Below are 25283 nucleotides of genomic sequence, written 5' to 3'. Positions count from 1 at the left end.
CTATTCACACAAAAGTTACCGAGGGGATATTTCATCAACACCCCCCCATCCCCCCATGCCAAAGTTATTAGGACCGAGGTACATAGGTTATCGGGTCTGCGATATGTGAGTTACCATACTATTCACACAAAAGTTACTGAGGGGATATTTCATCAACCCCTCTCCCCTCCCCCATGCCAAAGTTATTAGGACCGAGCTACATGAGTTATCAGGTATGCGATATGTGAGTTACCATGCTATTCACATAAGGGTAGTGCTAACTTCCGACATAGCTCATATCGTTTCCTTTTTATGTGTGTGTTCATTGTCCACTAATAGTTAGTTTAATTAGCAGCTAACCACATGCATGCAGAAAAAATGATGATGTCAGCCTAGATTCTTTTCAAAACTGAAAATTCAAAATGTTTTGTAGCTCAAACTGTCCATGGGATTAAGAAACTGTCTTCACATAAAGATTCGTCGCGACGAGACCTTTGAAACTAGATCACATGCTGATATGTTTCGATGATTTTTTTAGGTCAATACCAGGTATGTGCTATGTAAATTATCACGTCTATGACACATAAGTTATCAAGCCGTTCCTCGGGCGTAGAACGTGCGACGCTGCATGGGTGACGTGGGGACCCGGGGACCCTGATTTCTCGCACGCGGGACGTGTGGAAGGAGTAGTTTACTCGCTCGACCGTGACCATGAGATGCCGATCGGTCGGATACCGAATCGTTCAGATCTATTAGCGAATTTCCAGTCGACTGAAAAATAACTTTCTCAAGGTGACGAGGGGCATAAATTACCATGCTATTTACATAGTAATTATCATAGGATGTTTTCAACCATTTTTTCTTGGGTCAATGGTGTCATGGTGATGTATATAAGTTATCAGGTCAACGGGGCTTATGTTATCATGTTATTTACACAGAAGTTATCGAGGGGTATTTTTTAAATCTTTTTAACAACTTTTTTGCTCAACCAAAGTTACTGCGGTGTTTTTGTGTAAAATATCAGGTGCATGGTGTATATGCTATTTACATAGAATTTACCGGGGTTTTGTTTTTAAGAATTTTTTTGCCGGATCCATAATTTTTTCAATCCGAAGACAAAATGAGCTTAGTTCACACAAACAATCTACTTAATTTGAGATGGTTAATGGACATCAACTTAGTTAGGTAGGGACCCCATGTACGAATCCTATGCACCATGCTATTTACCCGACGTTCCTTTCTTTGTTATTTTTTGGCTGGATATGTGAAGGTACAAAAGAAAAGAAAACTAGATTTGTTGTCAAAGCCGAGCCAGCCCAAGTGGTTTTTGAGTTCATAACTAACCTATAGGGGTATGAGGTTTGACTCCAAGCTCCCCATCTTTTTTGCGAGAAATTGAACCAGATCGAGGGACCCAAAAAAGGAAACTTGTGCGAGGGATTGATGGCCGGAAAAAAAAGGAAACTCCCTCGCGGGAATGATGGCCAAAAAAAGAAAACTCCCGCACTGAAAAATAAGGAAACTCCCTCGCGGAAATGGTGGCCGGAAAAAAGGAAACTGCCTCCTAGACATGCGTGGGTAGCCAAAAAAAAAGGGTGCGAGATGAAACTTGCGTGGGACGTTCGATGCAGATCCAACGGTGAACGAACCGTTCGGATCTGTTGCAAACTGCCAGTCGGCAAGAATTTAGCATTCTTGATAACAAAATGAAAGAAGACAAAACAACAACAGTATGATCATATATATAGGACCAACGCTAAGCCTATATCGAAGGAGGTGAAGGCCCAATCCGAAGATTATGTTGTCACCCATATTGGTAAAAACCTTCCAATTCGGTGCTTGTGCTTTGGACTTCTTCGCGCGCTTAACATAATCATGTGGTTTCGTCGCAAAAAAAAAAAACATAATCATGTGGATGCAATGCGCGCGTAGGTGAGCTACGTAAAATGCACATGTGGCGTTACCGCGGTGCCACAAGATCGACCTGTGTTTCGCTCCACGCCTCGACGGATGGATTACCGGCATCTTTGACGGATCAATTTTGCTGGAGTACCCGGGTTGAGAGCTAGTATAAGTCAATAACGCAACTTGTTACGTGCGTGCGTACACACGGTCGACCATTGATTCCGAGTCGCGAAAGTGAGAGACGCGAACAAGAAGCAAACATCAACCGGCCAAGCACGCTCCGAATATTAAACGGATAGTGAGCTCACCATCCGCGAGCGAGCTGTTTCCCGTCATCTTCCGGCTCGCCATTAGCTCGGGCCCCGTTCTGGACAGCTCCTTTCCCCCTGTGTCCTGTCAGTTTTTTTTTTCTGAGGCAATGTGTCCTGTCAGCTTAACCGTGTACTCCAGACTATTGGGCCGGAGTAAGCTTCTATGGGCGTGCCTGGGCCTGACGAATTGGACCTGCCTAATGGCCCATGGTTGGCTCAAATAATTTGGTCGGCTGGACCGGGCCGAGCCTGACCAGCTCAATGCAAATGGGGCCTTTAAATAAACGGTAACAAAAGAATAATAAAAAAACGGTAACAAAAGAATGAAAAAAAAAACCAGAGTTCGCTCAAAAGAAAAACATTCACTTCTAACTACACCATCTACACTTGTTCGATGCATGACTACAGGCTTCTTCGGACTGATCAATCGGAGCTTCACATCAGCCCCATACGGTTACTTGCTTTCAAGGCCTGCAAAAGCATCACGATTTTAGCACATTTGAGTGACCACCCAATGCAAAGGAAGTGGTGCAAAAGCACTGTGTCGTTGTTACAGTAATTTTGGCTTCCACTAAAGAAAATTAGGCAGATATGAAGGGCGAACAACCAAACCTCTTGATCCCAGTCGCATCGCATGGTCATGTGGGCGAGGATCAGCGTCTGGACCGTCGTGCCACCGATCATTCCCGCCCAAATTCCCTGCACAAGTGAAGAATTATGTTCTCTGTTAGCAGCAGTAGCAGTATTAATTTACGATATGAGACAGCGTACCATTTCTCCCAAGTCAAAGGATAAACAAAAAGCTTACATGTACACCAAGATGGAAGGTCCATCCCAGCAGAGCGCCGAGCGGGACACCGATGAGGTAGTAGCTCCCAATGTTCACATACGCAACCAGCGCCTGCCAACCTGACCCAACTGCAACTCCTGCAGATCACAGATGCAACATCAAGCTTATTTCCTATTTTCTGCATATGTGGCTCGAGCTAACTGTTCGTACCTGAAAGGACGGGTTGGACTCCGTTGAGGAGGATGGTGAGGGCCAGCAGGACGGACATGTCGTCCACGGCGTCGATCACGGCCTTGCTCGATGAGAAGATGAGGGCGAGCCTGCCGTGGAGGCCCAACGCCGCCAAGCAGAAGAAGATGCTGATCGGAAAGGAGGTCGTCGTCGACGCCATCGTCGTGAATCTCGCCCCGCGTCCGTTGCCCGCGCCGAGCTCGTTGGCGACCCGCACCCTTTCAAAACAAAACCAGGGGAGGGTGTCGGGATTCAATATACTGTTTCGGAAGGAGGCAAAGAGTGGTGGAGTGTCAATGTCTGGTGTACTTTGCTTACCCGGTGCCTGCCAAGAACCCCAATGGGATCATCATCTCCAATCCATTCAAACTCAAGCTGTTCATGGCAAAAATATTAGAAATCATCTCAATAGTTGTGTCTAGCCAATGTAAAATGGAGGTAAGAGATTTCTACCAGATAGACAAGGCATCCACGGCAAGCTCCGCGTTCTTCATGTACCCAGTGACGAAGATCAGAACCCTGTAGTACCAACTCTCCAAGCTGCATCCATAAGCAAGACAAGAAAAGAGAAAAATATATTATAAAGTTGATGTGTCTCCCTGATATTATAGTTACTACCTACCAGAAGTTGAAGGCGCCGTGATGAAAAATACAATAAATAAATACCACAACATGACTCCGGATGCGGAGGACAACTTGACGAACCCCCAGATGTCCACGAACGCCAACGACGAGAACCCACCCCACGTCTCCGGGCAGCCGCCGCCGACGGCGTACGCGAGCTGCAGCGCCACGACGAGCGCCCACGAGAAGTTGAGCGCGATGGCGGCGCCGACGACCCCGAGCCCGAGGTAGCTGACCAGCAGCCAGGTCACCGCGGCATGCACCGGGAACGCCACGGCGGTGGTGACCGCGTTCTTCCTCTGGCACTGGAGGAACTTGTTGAGCGGCAGGAGGATGGCGTACATGAAGTGCAGCGGGAGCAGGCAGGCGCTGACGGCCCCGGCCTCGCGGGCCAGATCGGCGGGCTGGCCGAGCGCGCGGAGCAGCTGCCCGCTGAAGATGTAGGTCGGGGAAAGGAGCGCCGCGAAAGCCAGGAGGACAAGCCACGAGCGCTGCATGTACACGCCCAGCATCGCGTACTGCTTCGCGCCGTACGCCTGGCCGCACAGCGTCTCCAGCGCGCTCGCCATGCCAAGCTGCGGTTCATCAAGATTAGGAGTGGCATTTGTGAAGTCAATGGATGCTTTTCGTCGTAGGAGTCAATGATGCCCGACAGGAGTGTGTGAGCAAACGTAATTTTCGACGCATAAAAAACAGAGATCGATAGGCAGCCGAGACTTGCGAGAGGAGCATTATGTACGAAGAAGCCGAGGTTGAAGCCGGAGACGACGGTGCTGGCGATGGAGAAGGCGGCGAGCTCACGGTCGCCGAGATGGCCGGCGAAGGACTGGCTGATGATGTTCAGGCTGTAGAGGACCAGCCTCATGAACACGGCCGGGCCGACCACCTCCCACAGCTTCATGGACTCTTCCCATACCTCGCTGGCTAGCCTTTGGACCTGGCCCTCCCTCTCCTTCGTCCTCCTCACGAGAAGTGGTGCGTTCTTCTGCCTCTCCATCTCCATTGTATGGCTACTTGACTAGATGTGCAGATTGGAGGTAAACATATATGCTCTTCATCTGGAAAAACAACTATTGTATGCTTAGCTAGATCTAGCTTGGAATCTGTAGTTTGCAACGGTGATGCAGCACGCTGGAGAATAATTAATCTGCCATGTGGATGTGGCGAGGATTAGTACTGCTATCTAAATTTGTCGGTCTCGGAATCAAAACCGCACTGAACCAATCAGTGTTTTTCTTCCCAAAAAAATGTACTTGGTCTACGCATGTAAAGGCGGGAGTGGTGGAGTCGGTGTATTGCTGGAAACTTAGCCTTCCACCATTTTTTCTTTTCTGATGAACTGGCAATTTTGCTGCCGACATGATAAGGAGGAGTAAACACATACAAGAACTGGCAATTTGCTGCCGATGTATTAACAAGGAGTAAATAAATACACAGTCTAGCCGTCTAGGTCTTACAAGAGGTTGGGGTTATGGTGACCCAGGCCAAGCTAAGCTAAAAAGACCTAGTTTCTGGCTCGTTTTGGACGTCGGCAACCCAGCCGATGGTGACCGCCGGTTGCAAGATATCTAGCTTAGAGCAACTCTAGCCGATCCCTAAAAAATAGAGAAGTATCCAACCTAGTAAAGTTTAGTGGAGTATTTTTACTTCACTAAATTTTGGCGGGACCTAGCCAATTTCCTAAATATAACGGAGTAATTTTGTTTAGCACACATATGAAAACTAAACATAATAGTGAAGACAAATTGATGGCGCTCTTTTCAGTGAAAAAGCTACAATCACTAAAGCATAAACATAAAATGATAATGACAAATAAGTCAATAACATCTGAGTAGCTCTCGGCAAAAAAGACAAATTTAGGGTTTGTAAAAAAGTTTACCGTTCATGTATTGTTTTGACTTAATTTGTCTTTTCTGCCGAGAGCTACTCATATGTCCAAATGTCTGAATTTAAAGTGCATCTCACGCATCAAATTATCTACCATGCAAAAAAATTGGATTTTTTTTTGATTTTTTTGTGAACTTTTTTTTGACCGGGTGCAGATGAGGCTGGGCTCAGAAATGGATATTCACTTCTTTTGGCTTTTTCTTGTCTCAAAGTTTCCCCCTAATCTCGTGTTTCATGTAAACTACTTTGTGAGGTGACGAGGTACTTGTGTCATGCCCATCTTGGTAGTACATTTTTTCTTAAAGGAGGATTACCCCATTCTCTGTATCATTTTGATGCACACAAGACACAACTTCGTTAAAGTTGAAGTACGAAGTTCAAGTACTAAAGTACAACAAGTGCAAATAACGTGAAAATAGAAACATATGCCTATACACACATAGCCTAATATTTGAACCGCCATACAAGCCGGTTGTACGTGTCCCATACTACCATCTCTCATTGGTTGCACCCATAGTCCATAAGCTGCCGCACTTTCGCATGCTGTAGTAAGGATCACGTACGGATCCATCTTGATACTACATGACAAAAATTCAACTAAAACTTCCATTCAGAAAATGGCCATCTAGGATAATCTTGATAAACCGCTCCTTGAGATGAGGGCATTGGCACTCCAACTCATTTGGAACCTGCCCATCTTTGGATGTGTTTAGGGCCTCTTTGATTCGCAGGATTTTGAAAATGTAGGAATAGGAAAAGTATAGGATTGGAGTGACATGTCAATTTGAATCCTATAAGATTAGCAAGGAGCGTTTGATGCCACATGAAAAATAAAGGAATTGTAAAGAGAGGTTGGAGTGAATGTTAGATTTCCTATGAAATGTAGTGCAAAAGATTCCATAGGAAAAATTCCTATGGGATCCAATCCTATGAATCAAAGGGCTAACATAGAAAAAATTCCTAAGGATTTCAATCCTTCAAAAATCCTATAGAATTACTTTGAATCAAAGGAGCCCTTACTTGCTTTAGAAGCCTGCATAATTCCAACAAGTCAATGTTATGATGACTGATTGACTATAAAACTGAGGGCCGGACAAAGAAATGACCTCTTCGTCCCAATCACATCTCATGGTAATATACGCCAGAATTATTGTCTGAACTGCAGTGCCACCGATCATCCCTGCCCAAATCCCCTGCAAAGAAAGATGATCTAGTAAGGGTGTGTATGGAGACATGTATGTATCTTCACAAGTACAAATACTATTAAAGTATGGCTTGTATGGAATGTACAAGAACTCCAAGATTGAAGAGCCAACTCAGCAGGAGTCCAACAGGAACTCAAATGATGTAGTAGCTTCCTACGTTTATATAAGCCACTAGTGTTTGCCACCCTGATCCAACAGCAACTCCTGCAAATTGCGTCACACGCACGCACATACAGAGCATCAATTAACCTTCAGTTCTGCATTATTTCATTTCTTATTCTGATCTGATTCATCGCAAGTTCAGTGTCATCACTGTGTGCAGGGTGGAGAAGACAGAGTACCTGAAAGGACAGGTTGGACGCCATTTAGGAGGATGCTAATGGCCAGCAGAACGCAGAGGTTGTCCACCGCGTCGATCACAGCTTTGCTTGATGAAACGACGAGCGCGATCTTGTCGTGGAAGGCGAGTGCAAGCAAGCTAAAGAAGAGGCCGATCAGAAAGGAGTTCGCCGTCGAGACGATGGTCGCGAACCGCGCGCCTTTCCCGTTGCCCGCGCCAAGCTCATTAGAAACTCTCACCCTTTGAATCCACAATGAAAATTTTCAGCCATCTGGTGGTAAATTGGCAACTGAAGTGCAGAGTATATGGTGCAAGAGTCTGTATTTACCCAGTGCCTGCTAAGAAGGCCATATGAATCATCATCTCCCATCCCTGAAAACTCATGCTGGATACAGATAGTTAGCAACCGGTCGTGACATGAGAATATACTTCTAAACCTGTGTACTCGTAGGAAACATGAGTGGCGGGGCAGAGAGAGGTAGAAGATGTAGTACCAGATAGAAAGGGCATCCACAGCAAGCTGAGAGTTCTTGAGGTGTCCTGTGAGCAAGAGCAGCACTTTGTAGTATGAATTCTCCAAGCTGCACGCGAGATGCAAATATATAAGCATTTGTATCTAGAAGAGCATGCACTGCCGATGCACACAACGGAATCCCGTACGTATTCCTTCCCATACATACCATACCATGACACCAGATGACAGGGACAGCTTGATAAACCCGGAGAGGTCAGCGAACGCCAACCTCGAGAAGCCGGTCCACGTCAAGGGGCACCCGCCGCCGACGACGTACGCGAGCTGCACCACCAGGCTGAGCCCCCAGGAGACGTTGAGGGCCATGGCGGCGCCGTGCACCCCGAAGCGGAAGCGGACCACGAGCAGCCAGGTGGTGGCCACGTGCACGGGGAAGGACGCCAGCGCCGTGGCCGCCATGACCCAGTTCTTTCCCTGGCTCTGCAGGAACCTGTTGATGGGCAGGAGGACGGCGAACCCGAAGTGCATCGGGAGCATGCACACGCCGAGCTGGCCCGCCAGGCGCGCCACCTCGGCCGGCTGGCCCATGGCGGCCAGCAGCGGCGCCGCGAAGACGTACATCGGGAGGAGGAGCGCGGCGGAGAGCAGGAGGACGATCCACGAGCGCTGCAGGTAGATGCCGAGCATGGCGTACTGCTTGGCGCCGAAGGCCTGGCCGGCCAGCGTTTCCAGAGCGCTCGCCATTCCGAGCTGCATGCGGAGCATTGGTGAACGAGTCAGTCGATTTGTCCCACTAATCCGTTGCTTGCTCGTTGAAACTATAATTAAATTGTTCTTCTTCTCTCAAAGAGAGCGAGATGAGCATGATCGTGGCACGTTCACGCACGCACGCACGCAGAATATATAGCAGAGTTGGCATGCCAAGGTTTGACTAGACCCTCTCCCAATGCTGACACCCGGCAAACTGGATCTCAAAGCACCCCCTCACTCTCTTCCACCTCTGACTTCTCTCTCTATCCTCTCGCCGAGCAGCACCAGCGCGAGCACCGGGAAGGGTTCAGCAATGAGGAGCGTAGCCAGGCGGTATAAGATTATCTTTTCTGTGAGGAGAGGATTAACCGAACGAGCTACAAGAGGGGATTATCACACGTAACAAAAAATAATTTATGAGTTATGATTTCAAACGTAGAAAATCAACCGTGGGAACCAACTTCTCTTCTTCTTTTCACAGCAAAACTAAGTTCTTTTTTAGAAAATGAGGATGACCCCGGCTTCTGCATCTTTCAGATGCATGCGGCCATTTTATTGATTATTCACAAAGACCTTACAAAGAAATATATCAATAAGTCTAAAGCCACCATCTTTGCAACATCTGCCGCTACTCCTATCTAACTGATGAAGGAGGTGCCGAGAATCCGGGCCAAATACCAAACAAACCTCGCACGAATGCCTAACATCTAAAACTTGAGGCGCCAACTAAGCCATCAGGGCACTCATCGGTTCGGCACCCTCTCAGAGGCTACCGACGCATCTTCCACCGATTCATCTTCAGAGCATGTACCGACGCATCAATTGTCAAGCCCGCAGTCGACGCCACCACGACACTAAACAACGCCATCTCCCTACGCGCGCCCATCATCACACATCCGTTGCTGAGACCCTGCCGCGCCACGCCGCCGAGACTCCACATCACCGATGTGAACAAGAAACGCCGCTCCACCAGTAAAACCGTCCACTGATCCCTCGATCCAATGCACACCTTCAAGAATGACTCCCCCAAGTAGGAAACGACACGAGAGCGCCGCCATCATCCGATCAATTGATCAAGGGTTTCCCCCAAGGTATCGGGAGGAGCTGGGAGCTTCACCTCGATGATGTCTTCAAGAAGGAAACGCTGCAAGGGCGTCGCCATCATCGACTCCGGCCACCGGCCGAAGACTAGATTCTCACCCGGATCTGTCTCAAGTAATTCAGCCGACAACCTGTGCACAGTCTCGACCGCCATCAAAGCCCTAGATCTAGACGCCTAGGTCCGGCGATCATCCGCAACAACACTGCCACCGTGGGAGCCCTTGGAACACCGGCCACTGCCTGTGGGTGCCATCACTGGAGCCTGCGAGGAGGGCTGCCATCCACCTCTCCAAACCGTGAGAGCCGTCGAGAGGGATCCCGCGTGCTCGTCACCGTCTCCGATCCGAACAAATCCGGAGACCAAGCCATCAGATCGCCGGTGCAGATTCGCTTTGGACAGAAACATCACCATGCTATGCCGCCACGGGCAGCACGAGCTTCACCTGCCGCCACCTTCCAAGGCCGCCGCCCCAGGATCCAGGCTGAACGTCGCCGCCGCCACCGTCCACGTTCCGCCGCCGCCAGATTGACGAGCCGCCGGCCACTGCAACCATGGCCGTCGTGACCACGCGGACACGCCCAGCGGCCCGCACCACCCGGACTCCCACGTCGCGTGCAGCTCCGCCACCATGCCATCGCCTTGCGTCGTCGCCGGAGGCGAGTCGCCGCGCCGTCGATGGGTGACCTCCCTCACCCGATCTAGACATGGGAGGGAAGTGCTCCTCCGCCACCGCCGTCAGCCGGCCGGGGCTTCGCCCGGCGGCTTCCTCCGGCAGCGACGGAGGGAGGAAACGGGGGAGATAGACCCTCGTCTAGGCTTGTTCAAGATCTTTCGCTCTTGATTGATTTTTGCTAGCCTTGTAAACCATATGAATCAATCTGTACTTCCATCTAATGGTTCTTCAATCTGAACCCACAACTTGTTAAAAACTTGTACTAAGTAACAATGCATTTAGCATGCATGCTATCTAATGGTAGTGACCCACATCCAAAATATCACTGTAATTAGTATTTGCAAGTCAGATACAATCTGATAAGAAACACTTCAAGCTCAAGTGCTCAACCACATTAGCACATGCAACATACCAGCAAGCCGAAGGTGAGTCCAGAGACGACGGTGCTGGCGATGGAGAAGGCGGCGAGCTCGAGCTCGCCGATGTGGCCTGCGAAGGCCTGGCTAACGATGTCGAAGCTGTAGAGCACCAGCCTCATGAACATGGCAGGGCCGACGATCCCCCACAGCTTCTTGGACTCCTCCGCCACTTCCCTCGCCAATGCTCGCTTCTTCCCGGGCCTATACGCCAGCAATGGAACGCTCTCCATGGCAAAGTGATTGATATTCTGTCGCTGCAGATAGCAGTTCGCACAGGGAAGGCTGAGCAATGTGTATATGTACTGTTTGAAGGCAGGCAGCAGAGTAATTTGCAGCCTCGCTTCACGGCTCCAGCACGTCGTGTATAAGTTATTCGGGCGAGATTCCACACAGCAATCCATCATGTAATTTGGTGATCGACTTTGCACATGCTCTGCATCGAGGGAATTGCATGTGTTGACGCTCTGCATCGAAAGAAATGCATATGTTGGCTCTATTTTATTTTTCTTGCTTAGAAATTGCAACTGCTGGGTGGGCTGGCCAGGGAAGAAATTCCTATGCGACCCGGGTCGTACGCCCACGTTGTAAGACCCTCTCGAGAGGAGGAACCTTGGCAAAGCGAACCACATATATCAGCTCCGACATTTATGCTCCGTTTCACTAAAAAAAAAATCCTGAATCCTAACCTCCACCACGAAAACCCAATTCCCCTTATCTTCTTCCGCTCGCTCGCCGCGGCAGCCAGAGCCGCCCCGCCGCCTTCGCCCTCGCTGCCTCGGCTGCTCTCCCTTGAGGCGCTTCTCGAGCGCGCTCGCGGCGGCTGAGGCGCTTCTCGAGCTCGCTCGCCGCGGCCGCAACTGTGGCCGCCGCCCCCGGTGCTCTCCCCCGCGGCTGGACTGACCTGACAGTGTGCAAAGAAGACAGCCCCAACAGTGACGACCAAGGGTACATCTTGCCAACGATTTGAGCTGCTCATGTTGCCAGTGATGACCAAGGATAAATGTGCGAAAGGAAGGAACTTTGTAGTTTGTACAAAATTCTGTAGTTTGTTCATCTTGTCAATGATTTGATGAGGTACTGATACATGTACAACTTTTTGTAGTTGGCACATCTTGCCAGTGATTGAGCTGCTGTTGTATAAAATAATTTGATGTACACCGTGAATAGAAATTTGTGGTAATTGACAAAAGAGATTTTTTGTAAGGCAAGAATACAAGCTGTTGTGTGTAATGTTGCTTGTACATTAGGATTGACAAAAGAGATTTTTTGTAATGACTCTTTTGCAAAATATGACTGCACTTTAGGATTGACCATCCTGATGAATATAGCTACAGAATAAGATTGCATATTGTCATTACTTTCAGAGAAATAAGATTGACCATCCTGATGAGTATAGCTACAGAATAAGAGAATAGAACATTCCAGTTTTGCCAAAGAGACAAATGCACAAGGTTTGAAAATATTTGTTCACCAATATTCAGGTAACAACACAAGCACATAGCTAATAACACCATTTAGCTGACATGCCCAGCTAACTAGCTTTAAGGAAACAACAAGAATCAGCGTATGATACATACGTCACTGCTGAAACCTTGATGTGCTAGCATCTTCGCTGAAATCTAATTGACGAGCAGCCGGCAATGTTGTGCCATCTCCATGAGCTTCAAGCAATAATCTTGTAAATTCTCCTTGAATAGGTGGAACAGAAACTGGTGGGCACTCTCCAAATGCCATGGCTACATGCGGACATATAGTACTGGCACCGGCGAATTCTGAAGGGCCAATTGTAGGTGGAACAAGCACCGACTCCTTTGCTGGATGGTTTGTACCTTTTCCTGCACATTATGTGAATATAAGAAATAGAAGTAAAACTTTGCTACTTATTCACACATAAGAATTACATGTACCTTCCTTTTTCCCTTTCTTTGCTCCCTCTAGAACATCTTTTGATCTTTTTTTCATTGGACCTTTTATTCGTTCAGGAGCTTTGAATGGCACCATTGTCTTGGCAACATATTCATTCATTTCGGAGGAACTTTCAGAATCATCATCCTCATCTAAGTTTAGATTGCCAAGTAATTCATGTGCTTCCAAAGCCAACTTATCAATACCAACGTTCAGATATGTAAGAACCTCCTTCGAAGTTTTACACTTCAATGCAAGTGACATCATTTTTCGAGAAGTATGTGCAAACATAGAGTCTAGGCTATCATCGGTATTCCGTTTGGAAGTAAAAATTTCTTGTTTTGCATGTTTTGTCCATCTGTTCAATATGAACTGACTTGGCAGGGTGATGATATTGCAGCAGGTCAAAACCTTATGAGTGTGCTTACATAATATACCTACAACATTCAAAACTATTTTAGAAAGTAATTTCAAAGGCTATCATATTAAGGAAGTGAGGAAGCATGTTGCGTACCTATACAGCAATACAACTTGCATGAACACCATATCTCCAAAGTAGTTGGATTAAAAGCCACTATGGCTTCATCATTCTTGTATTCAAAAGATGTCAACTTGTAAGTGCTAACTGTGTAATCAGTGCTCAGCAAAATAGATGACAAACTAAATTGCTTCTTGAATTCTTCTTCGAACTCGGAATAGAGCGTCCTGGTATATGATTCCGCTGCAGTCTTCAACAAAGGTAGGCTAGGTAGGCAGAGTACTGGGTTGGTATGGCGTGACTTGTAGTCTTCGTATTTTTCTTTCCGGCGAAGACGAGCAATGCACTTCTCATATGCTTGTATCAATTCTGAAAGGCATAATCTTTTGCGGAAAGTTTTCTTGAACACATTGTTCATTCCTTCACTCCTTTGTGTTGATGTCATGTCTGCACTAAAAGACTCCCGACGATAAATAGTAGCCCACTTCTCACGCAACTTGTACAGATTGTTTATCCAAGAATTTCCCTCAATCTGGTACTTAACCAAGAGCTCATGCCATCTATTCTCAAAATGTGCCACTGATCTATCTCCATACACACATCTTTTGAATTCTTTAAGGAACAAAGAATGGTCGCTAATTACATGGCTTAGATGTTTAGCGGCATTCTGGTACAAATGCCATAAACAAAGACGATGTCGTGTTTCCGGAAAAACCCTTCCAATAGCATTTATAATGGCAGCACATTGATCGGTGAATATTGTTTCAGGCTGCTTACCAGACATAGCTTGTAGGAAGGTTCTAAAAACCCACTCAAAGGTATCTGCAGTTTCATTATATAAGAGTGCTGCACCAAAAAGAATAGTCTGTTTGTGATGATTAACACCAATAAACGGAGCGAATGGCATTTGAAACTTATTTGTTGAAAATGTGGTGTCAAAGGAAATGGCATCTCCAAAGACAGGGTAATCCATGATAGCTTGTCCATCGGTCCAGAAGATATTCATTATTGTGCCATCATCATCATCTAGTTGCATGGCGTAGAAAAACGAAGGGTCCTCAGCTTGCTTGTTCTTTAGATACTCTGTTAATGTTTGAGCATCTTTGGTTTCCAAATACTTTGAGCGCTCACTTTGTAAAAAATTGTTGCAATCCATTTGCAAGAAGGGTACTGCATCTTTACCATACCAAAGCTCACAGAAATCATATATTTCAGCTTGTTTAATTCCCGATGTCCTCATCTGCTTAATCATATGGCGATCGGCATCTAAGAGTTGACGCTCCGATCTAAGCATGTGCCTCTTATCTGGACTTACAAGCTGATGATTGTGATCGAGCATGACTTTCTGCACATTCCAAATACCCTCCCGAGTGATGCTGAATTAAACACGAGCCATGCAATCAGTTCTCGAATTAGCTTGTTCTTTATTGGCTACATGTGTCGGATGAGTGCCCTTCACACCTGCCTTGCTACAAACAAAATATCTAGAACTTAAAGTCCCATCTCCTCTATGCTTAAGGTGGCACTTCCTAATGCTGAATCCTTTGGTTTGAGCATAAGAATTGTAAAACTGATATGCCTCTTCCTCACACTGAAAGGTCTTCCCAACTCTTGGAACAATATTTTCATCTTGCAAATCTTGATCGTTCCTTGCTGTGCTGCTCATCCTCGGTGGAATTGTGTTCTGCGATTGCTGCGAGGGTAATGTAATCATTCAAACATGGTTAAGAAATAAATAATTATACAAAGGATTGATGCTATTAATCCGTTCTTTACCAAAACTTAGATGCGTGCTTCTGAAGAAAGACATGTTTGTGTTAAATCTGCTCACTATATATTGTTTGCAGCAAGTTGTACTCACCATCAGTGGAGGAGGTGTGGGTAGAGGAGGTTCCGATGGATGGGCTGCCATATTTCCATCTTGAAACTCCTGATCGTTTCTTGTTGCGCTGCTCGTCCATGGTGGAACTGTGTTCCATGGCGACTGCTGCGAGAGTACTGAAATCAATCGAACGTGGTTCAGAAGGATATAATTTCTCGTGCAGAAGGTTGTACTCACCATGAGTGGAGATGTGGGCAGAGGAGGTCCCGATGGATGTGCTGCCATATATGTTGATTGCTTTGGTGCCTCGTCACCGTCGTCCGGCTGCACCATGGTGCGGCCTCGTCGCCGGCGAGATGGAAGAGACAGAGAAGATGAATAGGAGTAGAAGCTGAAAGGACTAGGAGGCGTGGGGAATAGAGTGGGACGGACGGAACGTGATTAGCGATTTGTTGCTGAAATTAATTAGAGAATTAATTACTTGCGTTGAAAAGCTTTTGCCAAGTGTCCTCCTCTCGAGAGGGTCTCACGACGTGGGCGTACGACCCGGGAATAGAGTGGGACGGACGGAACGTGGGTGTGCGACCCAGACGCGCGTTCATGGCGGATACTCTCACATGCATGCATCATAACTATATACGTACACCTTCATCTTGGATTCTTGATCGCGCATGCATGCATGCAGGGGTACGGGGTGGTGGCGGCGAGCGCGTGGGCGGCGCTGGAGGGCGCGGCGTTCTACGCGCTACACGGGGCTGTACCCGGTGGCCTGCAGTCGGTCGTGGCTAGACCTGGCCATCCTCCGGGCCGGGCCGGGCCTGACCAAGCCCGAGGTAGAAAACTCAGGCCCGAGCCCGGCCTGGCCCGGCCGTCGGGCCTAGTTTTCAGGCCGAGCCCGGCCCATCACAGCAAAAAACATGTCGGGCCTCGGGCCTCGGGCCGGACCTCTTCAGTAAATGGCATAAACAGCGGGCTCAGGCCTGGCTCGACCTAGTCTTCGGGCTCAAAACCTAGGCCCAAGCCCGGCCCGGGAGCAGCGTCGGGCCGGGCTTTTTCGGGCCGGGCGGCTCATGGCCAGGACTAGTCGTGGCGTCGTTCGGCGCGGAGCAGTTCTGTTAACATGTACTCCCCTCGTTCCAAATTATTTGTCTTAGATTTGTCTAGATACGGAGGTATCTAGCATTAAAATGAGTCTAAATACATTCATATCTAGACAAATTCAAAACAAGTAATTCAGAACGAAGGGAATAACTCTTTTGTTGTAACAGTCTGGCACGTCTAGCACGTCCAGCCCTACTTTGTAGAATCTTAACCGCAGCCCAGGCCTGCGTGCCTACCTTTCCAGGTTCTTCTCTATGTAAAGTTGCTGTACCATGTTATAATTGTGTGTTGAGAATCAATCCACTCTTCTACTTGGTATCAGACACTAGGTCCTCGTCATGGCCGATACCCAAGGCTCCTCCTCCTCCACTACAACCAGCTTCGCCTCCTCCCCCAGCTCCCACTCTGGCACCTCGGCTGCCCCCGCTGCCGGCACCACCCCGGCCACCGGCCCCGCCACCTCGGCTCCGTTCGTCTTCGGCACCCTCTCATCCTCCTTCTCTCGTAGTCTGGTACCTCCCCCCACACCGGCTCCCAATTCGCCCCCATCTTCTCCTCATTTGTGCCCTCGCCGCCGGCGCCCCCTGCCAAAAACCCCATCTTTCAGGATCACACTCGAACCACACAAAATTACTTCTCAATCCTGCCGAACACAACTACCACAAGTGGAAGACTTTCTTCCTCATGGTTCTTGTCCGCTACGGCGTCACCTACCTCATTGAGCACCCCCTCCCCCCAACGCCGACACCCAGTACCTCGAACTCGACACGCATATCTTTCTCTGGATGTATTCCACCCTCGCGGACACTCTCGTTGATCATGTGATCGGCGCCACCAACACCCACGCGCTCTGGACGCGGATCCGCGACTACTTTCTCTCCAACCGCGCCGCCCATTACATGATGCTCAACAGGCAGTATCGCAACCTCAAACAGGGGGATCTCTCGGTTGACGAGTACGCGCGCCGCATGAAGCTGCTCACCGCCGGTCTCGCCGACATTGACCACGCGGTCACCGAGGTCGACCTCACCATCCAGTTCCTGCACGGCCTCGACCAACGCCTCGACAACATCCGCGTCGTATTGGGTGACACCGTCCCCTTGCCGCCGTTCAAGACGGTCTTCTCGCAGGTCAAACTCGCCGAGGAGAATCTCGCCCAATGCGTCGCCAAGGCGGGCGCCATGGTTCTCGCTGTCCAGGGCAGTGGTGCTCCCCCGGGCAGTTCCTCCAGGGCCAGCGGCTCTGGCTCTCGCTCCGGTGATCGTCCCCAGGAGCGCTCCAACGACCGCGACAACGATCGCGGCAACGGGCGTGACTCCAACCCGTGTCATCCTGATGGTGGTGATCGTGGTGAGCGCGGTCGCGGACGCGGCCGTGGACGTGGCCGCGGGCGCGGCGACCAGGGGCGCGGCGCTGCCCTGCCCTTCTCTCCGTACACGGGCTTCTTCGCTCCTTATGAGATGGCCCTGCCGCCGGCTCGCCCTGGCTAGGTACCTCCAAACGCCGCGGGAGTCCCCGGTCCCCGGCCTGGATCCCACGCCTAGGCCTACCCCATGCAGTACCAACCCTACTCCGGCCCGGCGCCGTACTAGCCGCCTCAACTCTCCTAGGATCATCTCGCCATGTTGAACGCCGCCTACAGCGCCCACGGCTTCCCCAACTACGGTGCCGCGCCGAACGAATGGTACCTCGATAGTGGCGCCTCCAACCACGTGACTGGCAACTCTGGTAACCTCATCACCTCGTCTTCTTCTTTACAACATAATTTGTCAAGCATTCTTGTAGGCAACGGTTCACACATGCCCATCCATTCCATCGGCTCCACCACTCTCTCACCACATAACTTTTACTTACGCAACATTCTCTTTTCTCCTAATGTCACCACTAGCCTCATCTCTGTTCGTCAGTTTACCAAAGATAATTCTTGCTCTATCAAACGGGCATGTTTCACATCATTTTCCTTGCTTTCGCTTTTTTATCAACAATTTTGCTTCCTTTTTAGTTCTTTATTATCAATAATTTTCCTCCCTTTTGAGTTCTTTATCAATTTCCCCCTCCTTTTGCTTTACTGGATGTAGAGGCCATTTCCACAAGCCGTCCTGAAAAAATCTCAAGATTTCATGCAAGACACTGCCGTTTGGATTTTGGTCGCTTGAGTGCATTAGGCCATTAGTCATGACATCTTTTACTGTTGGTTGGTTTTGAGTTGCTTATCACGCTTGCCTCGAGATGACATCTTTGACTGAACTTGAGAATGACAATAATCCAGCAAGCCTTCCCTCAAATAAAATAGAAAAACATCTTATATTATGCGATAGAGGGATACTAAAATAATTTAGCACGCCTCAGGAAGCCGAGTAAAAATACATGGTGCCAGGAGAATTAGGACTGAGCAAAGAATGCACTACCGAATTTCAAAATCTAAAGTACAGAGTCCTAGGAATGCATTCCATGTCACTATATCGGTAAATTAATCCATTGCACGGTTTGGTTGTTATCGATCACTCAGGTTCTTGGACAAGGCAGCGGTGGAGACCGCGGGCGACAAGGCACGGCCGGCGAGCCCGTGGCGGCTGTGCACGGTGATGCAGGTGGAGGAGCTCAAGTGCGTGCTCCGTCTGCTGCCGGTGTGGGCGTGCGGCATCATCTTCGCGGCCGCCTACACGCAGATGAGCACGACCTTCATCCTCCAGGGGGCACGTTGGACCCGCGCGTCGGCAGCTTCCGCGTCCCCGCCGCCGTGCTCACCACTTCGGCTACCTCAGCGTCATGCTCTGGGTAGCGCTCTACGACCGCGCCATCGTCCTGCTTGCGCGCCGCCTCACAGGGCACCACCGCAGGTTCACCCAACTGGCGCGCATGGGCATCGGCTTCGTCATACTCACGGTCGACATGCTTGCCGCCGACATGCTCGGCGCCGCGTCGTCGCGCGCCATGGCATACACGTCATCAGCGCCGACGGGGCGGAGTACGTGCCGATGTCGATCTTCTGGTAGGTGCCGCAGTACGTGGTGTTGGGGGCGGCGGAGGTGTTCACGTTCATCGGGCAGATGGAGTTCTTCTATGACCAGGCGCCAGACGCCATGCGCAGCGTCTGCTCAGGGCTCTGCACCGCGTTCGCGATGGGCAACTACGCGAGCTCGGCGCTCATCAGCGTGGTGGTGCGTGCCACCATGAGGGGCGGACGGCCCGGGTGGATTCCCGACGACATCAACGAGGGCCACCTAGAATACTTCTGTTAAGTTGGGAAGCGTTCCTACTCCTCGATGAGGAGCCGCATTTGGTTTATATTGATGTGTGGCAAATAGCCATGCCTTGGCGTACAAGACGAGAGACCCATCGTATGAGATCAGGTCGGTATAGAGAATAACTACAAGAGGGGGAAAGAGAGGATATGTTGGTTGAGATTACAAAGTAGAGATAAGCATAACTTAAACATAACTTTCTAACACCCTCCTTTAATCTCAACTATCCTAGGTTCAAATTCCTCTTGAATTTTTCAAATGGTTTTGTTGGTAGCGCCTTGATGAATCCACCAGCTACTTGATCTTTGGATGGAATGAATCGTATCTCAAGTTTCTTGTCTGCAACCCTTTCACGCACAAAATGAAAATCAATTTCAATATGTTTTGTTCTGGCATGAAATACAGGATTTGCAGATAAGTATGTTGCACCCAAGTTGTCACATCAAAGACATGAGACACGATTCAGCTTAACTCCCAGTTCCTCAAGTAGTGATTCCAGTCAAATGATTTCTGCAGTGGCATTAGCCAAAGATTTATACTCAGCCTCTATACTTGACCTTGATACTGTTGCCTGTTTTCTTGCACATCAAGATATGCGATTGGATCCAAAGAACACTGCAAAGCCTCCAGGTGATTTTCTGTCATCACTACAGCCTGCCCAATTAGCATCAGAGAATGCACTTACAAGTGTAGAATTGGAACGTCTGAAGTTAAGGCCTAAGCTTACAGTATGCTTTACATATCTCACAATTCTCTTGACAGCCGACCAATGTGCAGTGGTAGGAGCATGTAAATACTGACAAACTTTGTTAACAGCAAACGAAATATCTGGACATGTAAGTGTCAAGTATTGTAATGCTCCAACAGTGCTTCTGTACCTTGTGCTTTCCACCTCTTGAAGGGGCTCTCCTTCATAAGCTGAAAGTTTTTCTGAAGAGGACAATGGAGTAAGCGCAGGTTTACAGTTCTTCATTCCCATACGAGCCAGAAGCTCATTGGCATATTTCTCTTGATTCAACACTATACCATCTTGAGCTTTATTAACCTCAATACCTAGAAAGAAGTGCAAATCTCCTAGATCCTTTAAGGAAAATTCTGAGCTCAGATCATGTAGAAGGGCATTAGTAGGATCTTGTGATGAACTTGCAACAATAATATCATCAACATAGATGAGCAGAAAAATGACTACTCTTGCCTTGTTGTAAATAAACAATGATGTATCAGCCCTTGATGTAAAGAAACCAAGACATCTTAACTGAGTGCTCAACCTAGAGTACCATGCTCTAGGTGCCTGTTTTAATCCATAAAGTGACTTGTCAAGTTTGCATACATAATGTGGTGTTTTCTTACTCACATACCCAGGTGGCTGTCTCATGTAGACTTTCTCTTCCAGAACACCATGCAAAAACACGTTCTTTACATCCAGCTGACGCAAACTCCATCCCCTGGATACAACAATAGCTAGAACAAGTCTTATTGTAGCAGCTTTTACAACAGGGCTAAAGGTATCTTCATAATTTATACCATAGCGCTGTTTAAATCCTTTTGCAACCAGACGTGCCTTATACCTTTCAATGGTTTCATCTACCTTCTTTTTAACTCTGTACACCCATTTACAATCAATAATATTTTTACCTCTCTGATCTGGTACAAGATGCCAAGTTTTATTTTTCATGAGTGCTGAGTATTCTTCATCCATGGATTTCTTCCACCTTGGATCATCAAGTGCCTCATTCAACGTTGTTGGTTCACCTGAGATACACAACATGCCATATGGTATTGTGCCATCAGTACGTATTTTTGGATTTTTAATACCTTTCTGTAGACGCGTCATGACACGTGTAGACACCGCCGGTTGTTCATGTTGCACCAGAGAATCGACTACAGAAGATCCCAAAGGCGTTGATGCAGATGATCCTGTAGAGTCCGGTGTGGCCCCATCTCCACGAATCACTCGAGTATCCGCAGGATCTACGGATGCAGAAGATCCCGCTCCACCTGGTGCATGCATGCAGGGGAATCGCGGCGCGGAGCACCAGGGCGATGCGGCGCCCGCCTGCTGATGACGTGGCGATGCGAGGCTGGCTGGGCGAGACGTGGGACCGCGACGTAGAGCACGAGGGCGATACGCCCCCGCCTGCCTGTGATGTGGCGGCGCAAGGCTGGCTGGATGAGGAAGTGCGCCCGCGCCCGCCAGGACCGTGATCCGAGGACGATTGCGTCCCGCGATCCGAGGTTGACAGGCGCACAGGAGTTGCTGGCGCCGCCGGATCAGCTCCGTTTTCAGCGTCAATTTTGTCTTCTTGCGGCACATGAAATAATCCCTCGTTTTGATCATCATGTTCATCATTTTGTGCACCGTTTTCACTGCCAACCTGCACAGGAACAAGAGCAGAACTGGTGCTAGCAATATTATCATCATATTGATTAGTGCAATTGTCTCCCCCTTGATCAAAACTCCGGAGATTTTCAGGAAGGGGGAGAATTTCCTTTCGAAGCAGATGCAAAAGGAAAGATGGACTCATTAAATACAACATCTCGCGAGATATAGACTCGTCCTGTAGGAACATCCAAGCACTTGACTCCTTTGTGCATGGGACTATACCCTAAGAAAACGCACCTCTTTGAACGAAAGGCGAGTTTGCGTGTATTGTAAGGTCGAAGATTCGGCCAACATGCACAACCAAAGATGCAAAGTGATGCGTAATCTGGTGTTATGCCAAGGAGTCGTGTGATAGGTGTTTCAAGCTTGATGACTTTGCTAGGGAGCAAATTGATGAGATATGTAGCGGTTAAGAAAGCTTCATCTCAGAACTTAAGTGGCATGGATGCATTAGCTAGTAACGCAAGCCCTACGTCAACAATGTGACGGTGCTTTCTTTCAGCAGACCCGTTTTGTTGGTGAGCGTGAGGGCAAGAAACATGATGAGAGATGCCAAGTTTTTGGAAGAATGAGTTGAGTTTCTCATACTCACCTCCCCAGTCTGTTTGCATAGCAATAATTTTGGAGCTCAGTTTGCGTTCAACAAGGTTTTGGAAATTGATGAAAACTTGGAATACATCAGATCTTTTCTTTAACAAGTAAATCCAAGTAAATTTACTATATCATCAATAAAACTTACATAATAGGAAAATCTACCAACAGAAGTAGGGGCTGGCCCCCATACATCTAAAAATATGAGTTGCAAAGGTGCGGTGGACACACTGGTAGAGACAGGGTAAGTCAATTGATGACTTTTTGCTTGTTGACACGGATCGCAAACTGACTCAACACTAGGCTCATAGGGGAGCTTATTTTTGCTAAGGACATGTCTAACAACTACTGAGGACGGATGACCCAAGCGACTGTGCCACTTTGCTGAAGATGGCTTGACGACGAGACACGCTTGTTTATTTGACGCGGATGATGATGATGATGATGATGATGATGATGATGATATGAGTGGGTAGAGACCTCCCACACGCTGTCCTCTAAGAATGATTCTCTGGGTGGCCAGATCCTTAACCAAGAAAAATAGGGATGAAACTCTATGAGAACATGATTATCACGAGTGAATGGATGAACAGAAAGAAGGCTTTTTGCTGCTTTAGGAACATGTAGAATATTTTTCAGATGCAAGTTTTTAATGGGGTTTTTAACAATTGAACTACCAATATGTGTTATTGCCATACCAGAACCGTTTGCCGTGTGGATTTGATCGCCTCCGTTGTGCTTCTCCCGCATCGTCAGCTGATCAAGTTCTCCTGTGATATGGTTTGTGGCTCCCGTGTCGGCGTACCAGTTGGTATCTATGCCGTAGGTGGCTGCATGCGCCGCCTTCTCTTCTGGCTCTCCATCTTCATAGCGCCACTAACAGAGCCGCGCCCCCGGATGATACTTGAGGCATATCTGGCACTCGGGGTTGTCGCGCTGCTGCTGATCACGCGCCTGTTGAGGTTGGTTCTGTCGCTGGCGTCCTCTGTAGCTGTTCCCACCGCGAGCAGGAGACGACTGCCGATCTCCACGGCCGCGCCCCCTTGTGCCTCGCCCATGGTAGGGTTTCCCTCGGGCTTGGCCGCGGCCTCTATAGGCAGCATTTGCAGAAGTGTGAAAGCCACCAGAGGAAGCATCGCCCAACATCTCCATTCTCTGATCAAACGCAGAGATTTGGGCAAAGAGGTCATCGGGGGTGATTGTGTTCTTGATGGCACCGATCGCCGCAACTACGGGATCATAGTCACGGTCTAGCCCTGCCAGGATATAGTCCACCATCTCCGGATCAGAGACGGGACGTCCGGCGGCTGCTAGCTCGTCACCGAGACTCTTCATCTTGGTTATGAAGGCAGAGCTTGACATGGTGCCTTTCTTGGTGTTGGTGATCGCAATTCTCAGATTTGTGATCCGAGACTGCGATTGGGAGGCGAAGATGGCTGTCACCGCAGTCCACAGCTCGAAGGTGGAGTCCTTCCTGATGACCTGCGCAAGTATTTCTGGAGTCATGGAGTTCAATAGATATGAGAGCACCTGTTGATCTTTGGCGATCCAGGTCGCATACTGGGGGTTCGGTGCCATGGCCGTAGTCTTGTCTGCCTGCGTGGTATGCACCGTTTTGGGCGGAGCTGCGTTGGTGTTGTCCAGTAGACCCATCACCTGCGCGCCTCGCAGGGCTGGGAGGACTTGTGCCTTCCAGAGGATGAAGTTTCCTCTCGCAAGCTTCTTCGTCGGTGGCGACCCGAGGTTGAGGGAGGCGGACGACGAGGAAGACATGGCGACGGCGGCGGCGGTTGTGGTTTGTGATTTTGTTGTGGCTAGATGTATTTGGAAGAGGTGGCTCTGATACCATGTTAAGTTGGGAAGCGTTCCTACTCCTCGATGAGGAGCCGCATTTGGTTTATATTGATGTGTGGCAAATAGCCATGCCTTGGCGTACAAGACGAGAGACCCATCGTATGAGATCAGGTCGGTACAAAGGATAACTACAAGAGGGAGAAAGAAAGGATATGTTGGTTGAGATTACAAAGTAGAGATAAGCATAACTTAAACATAACTTTCTAACAACTTCTTCTGGCTGCTTGCCATGCTCTGCATCGGCAACTTCGGCGTGTACCTGCTGGTCGCACGATGATACAACTACAAGAAGACCGCTGACTGAACCTTACGTACTAGGGGAACTTCTCTAACAGATGACCCTGTTGCTGCCAACTAGCGCTGTTCCGATTCAGATTAAGAAATGTTTGCAAATAAAGGATTAACGTCATATTTATGAAGGAAATATGCCCTAGAGGCAATAATAAAGTTATTATTTATTTCCTTATATCATGATAAATGTTTATTATTCATGCTAGAATTGTATTAACCGGAAACATAATACATGTGAGAATACATAGACAAACAGAGTGTCACTAGTATGCCTCTACTTGACTAGCTCGTTAATCAAAGATGGTTATGTTTCCTAACCATGAACAATGAGTTGTTATTTGATTAACGAGGTCACATCATTAGTAGAATGATCTGATTGACATGACCCATTCCATTAGCTTAGCACCTGATCGTTTAGTATGTTGCTATTGCTTTCTTCATGACTTATACATGTTCCTATGACTATGAGATTATGCAACTCCCGTTTGCCGGAGGAACACTTTGGGTATTACCAAACGTCACAACGTAAATGGGTGATTATAAAGGAGTACTACAGGTGTCTCCAATGGTCGATGTTGGGTTGGCGTATTTCGAGATTAGGATTTGTCACTCCGATTGTCGGAGAGGTATCTCTAGGCCCTCTCGGTAATACACATCACATAAGCCTTGCAAGCATTACAACTAATATGTTAGTTGTGAGATGATGTATTACGGAACGAGTAAAGAGACTTGCCGGTAACGAGATTGAACTAGGTATTGGATACCGACGATCGAATCTCGGGCAAGTAACATACCGATGACAAAGGGAACAACGTATGTTGTTATGCGGTCTGACCGATAAAGATCTTCGTAGAATATGTAGGAACCAATATGGGCATCCAGGTCCCGCTATTGGTTATTGACCAGAGACATGTCTCGGTCATGT

At 48.3% G+C, this 25283-nt stretch overlaps 1 protein-coding gene and 2 pseudogenes across 1 annotated transcript; 1 reads left to right on the top strand and 2 right to left on the bottom strand.

The window, feature by feature from the left end:
- Positions 1-2518: 2518 nt before the first annotated feature.
- Positions 2519-4853, bottom strand: LOC119297463 (protein DETOXIFICATION 27-like). Its single transcript, XM_037575246.1, has 8 exons — positions 4580-4853; positions 3883-4415; positions 3670-3756; positions 3535-3591; positions 3196-3434; positions 3004-3122; positions 2808-2894; positions 2519-2666 (listed from the first exon to the last, which is right to left on the bottom strand). The coding sequence occupies exons 1-8, from the start codon at positions 4841-4843 to the stop codon at positions 2631-2633; spliced, it is 1422 nt and encodes a 473-aa protein (XP_037431143.1). The 5' UTR covers positions 4844-4853; the 3' UTR covers positions 2519-2630.
- A 1899-nt stretch (positions 4854-6752) lies between these two features.
- Positions 6753-10929, bottom strand: LOC119299626 (annotated as a pseudogene).
- A 6687-nt stretch (positions 10930-17616) lies between these two features.
- Positions 17617-24371, top strand: LOC119299625 (annotated as a pseudogene).
- Positions 24372-25283: the final 912 nt, after the last annotated feature.

The sequence above is a fragment of the Triticum dicoccoides genome, chromosome 5A (assembly GCF_002162155.2).
Source record: "Triticum dicoccoides isolate Atlit2015 ecotype Zavitan chromosome 5A, WEW_v2.0, whole genome shotgun sequence".
Classification (NCBI taxonomy): domain Eukaryota; kingdom Viridiplantae; phylum Streptophyta; class Magnoliopsida; order Poales; family Poaceae; genus Triticum; species Triticum dicoccoides.
This window is presented reverse-complemented; position numbering and strand designations above follow the sequence as displayed.

Excerpts from the sequence above, each read along its gene's own strand:
- LOC119297463 (XM_037575246.1), bottom strand. The coding sequence starts at position 4,843 with ATGGAGATGGAGAGGCAGAAGAACGCACCACTTCTCGTGAGGAGGACG. Across the intron at positions 3,435-3,534 it reads GGGTTCTTGGCAGGCACCGG|GGTGCGGGTCGCCAACGAGC; the intron begins GTAAGCAAAGTA and ends TTGTTTTGAAAG. Across the intron at positions 2,895-3,003 it reads CCTTCCATCTTGGTGTACAT|GGAATTTGGGCGGGAATGAT; the intron begins GTAAGCTTTTTG and ends TCACTTGTGCAG.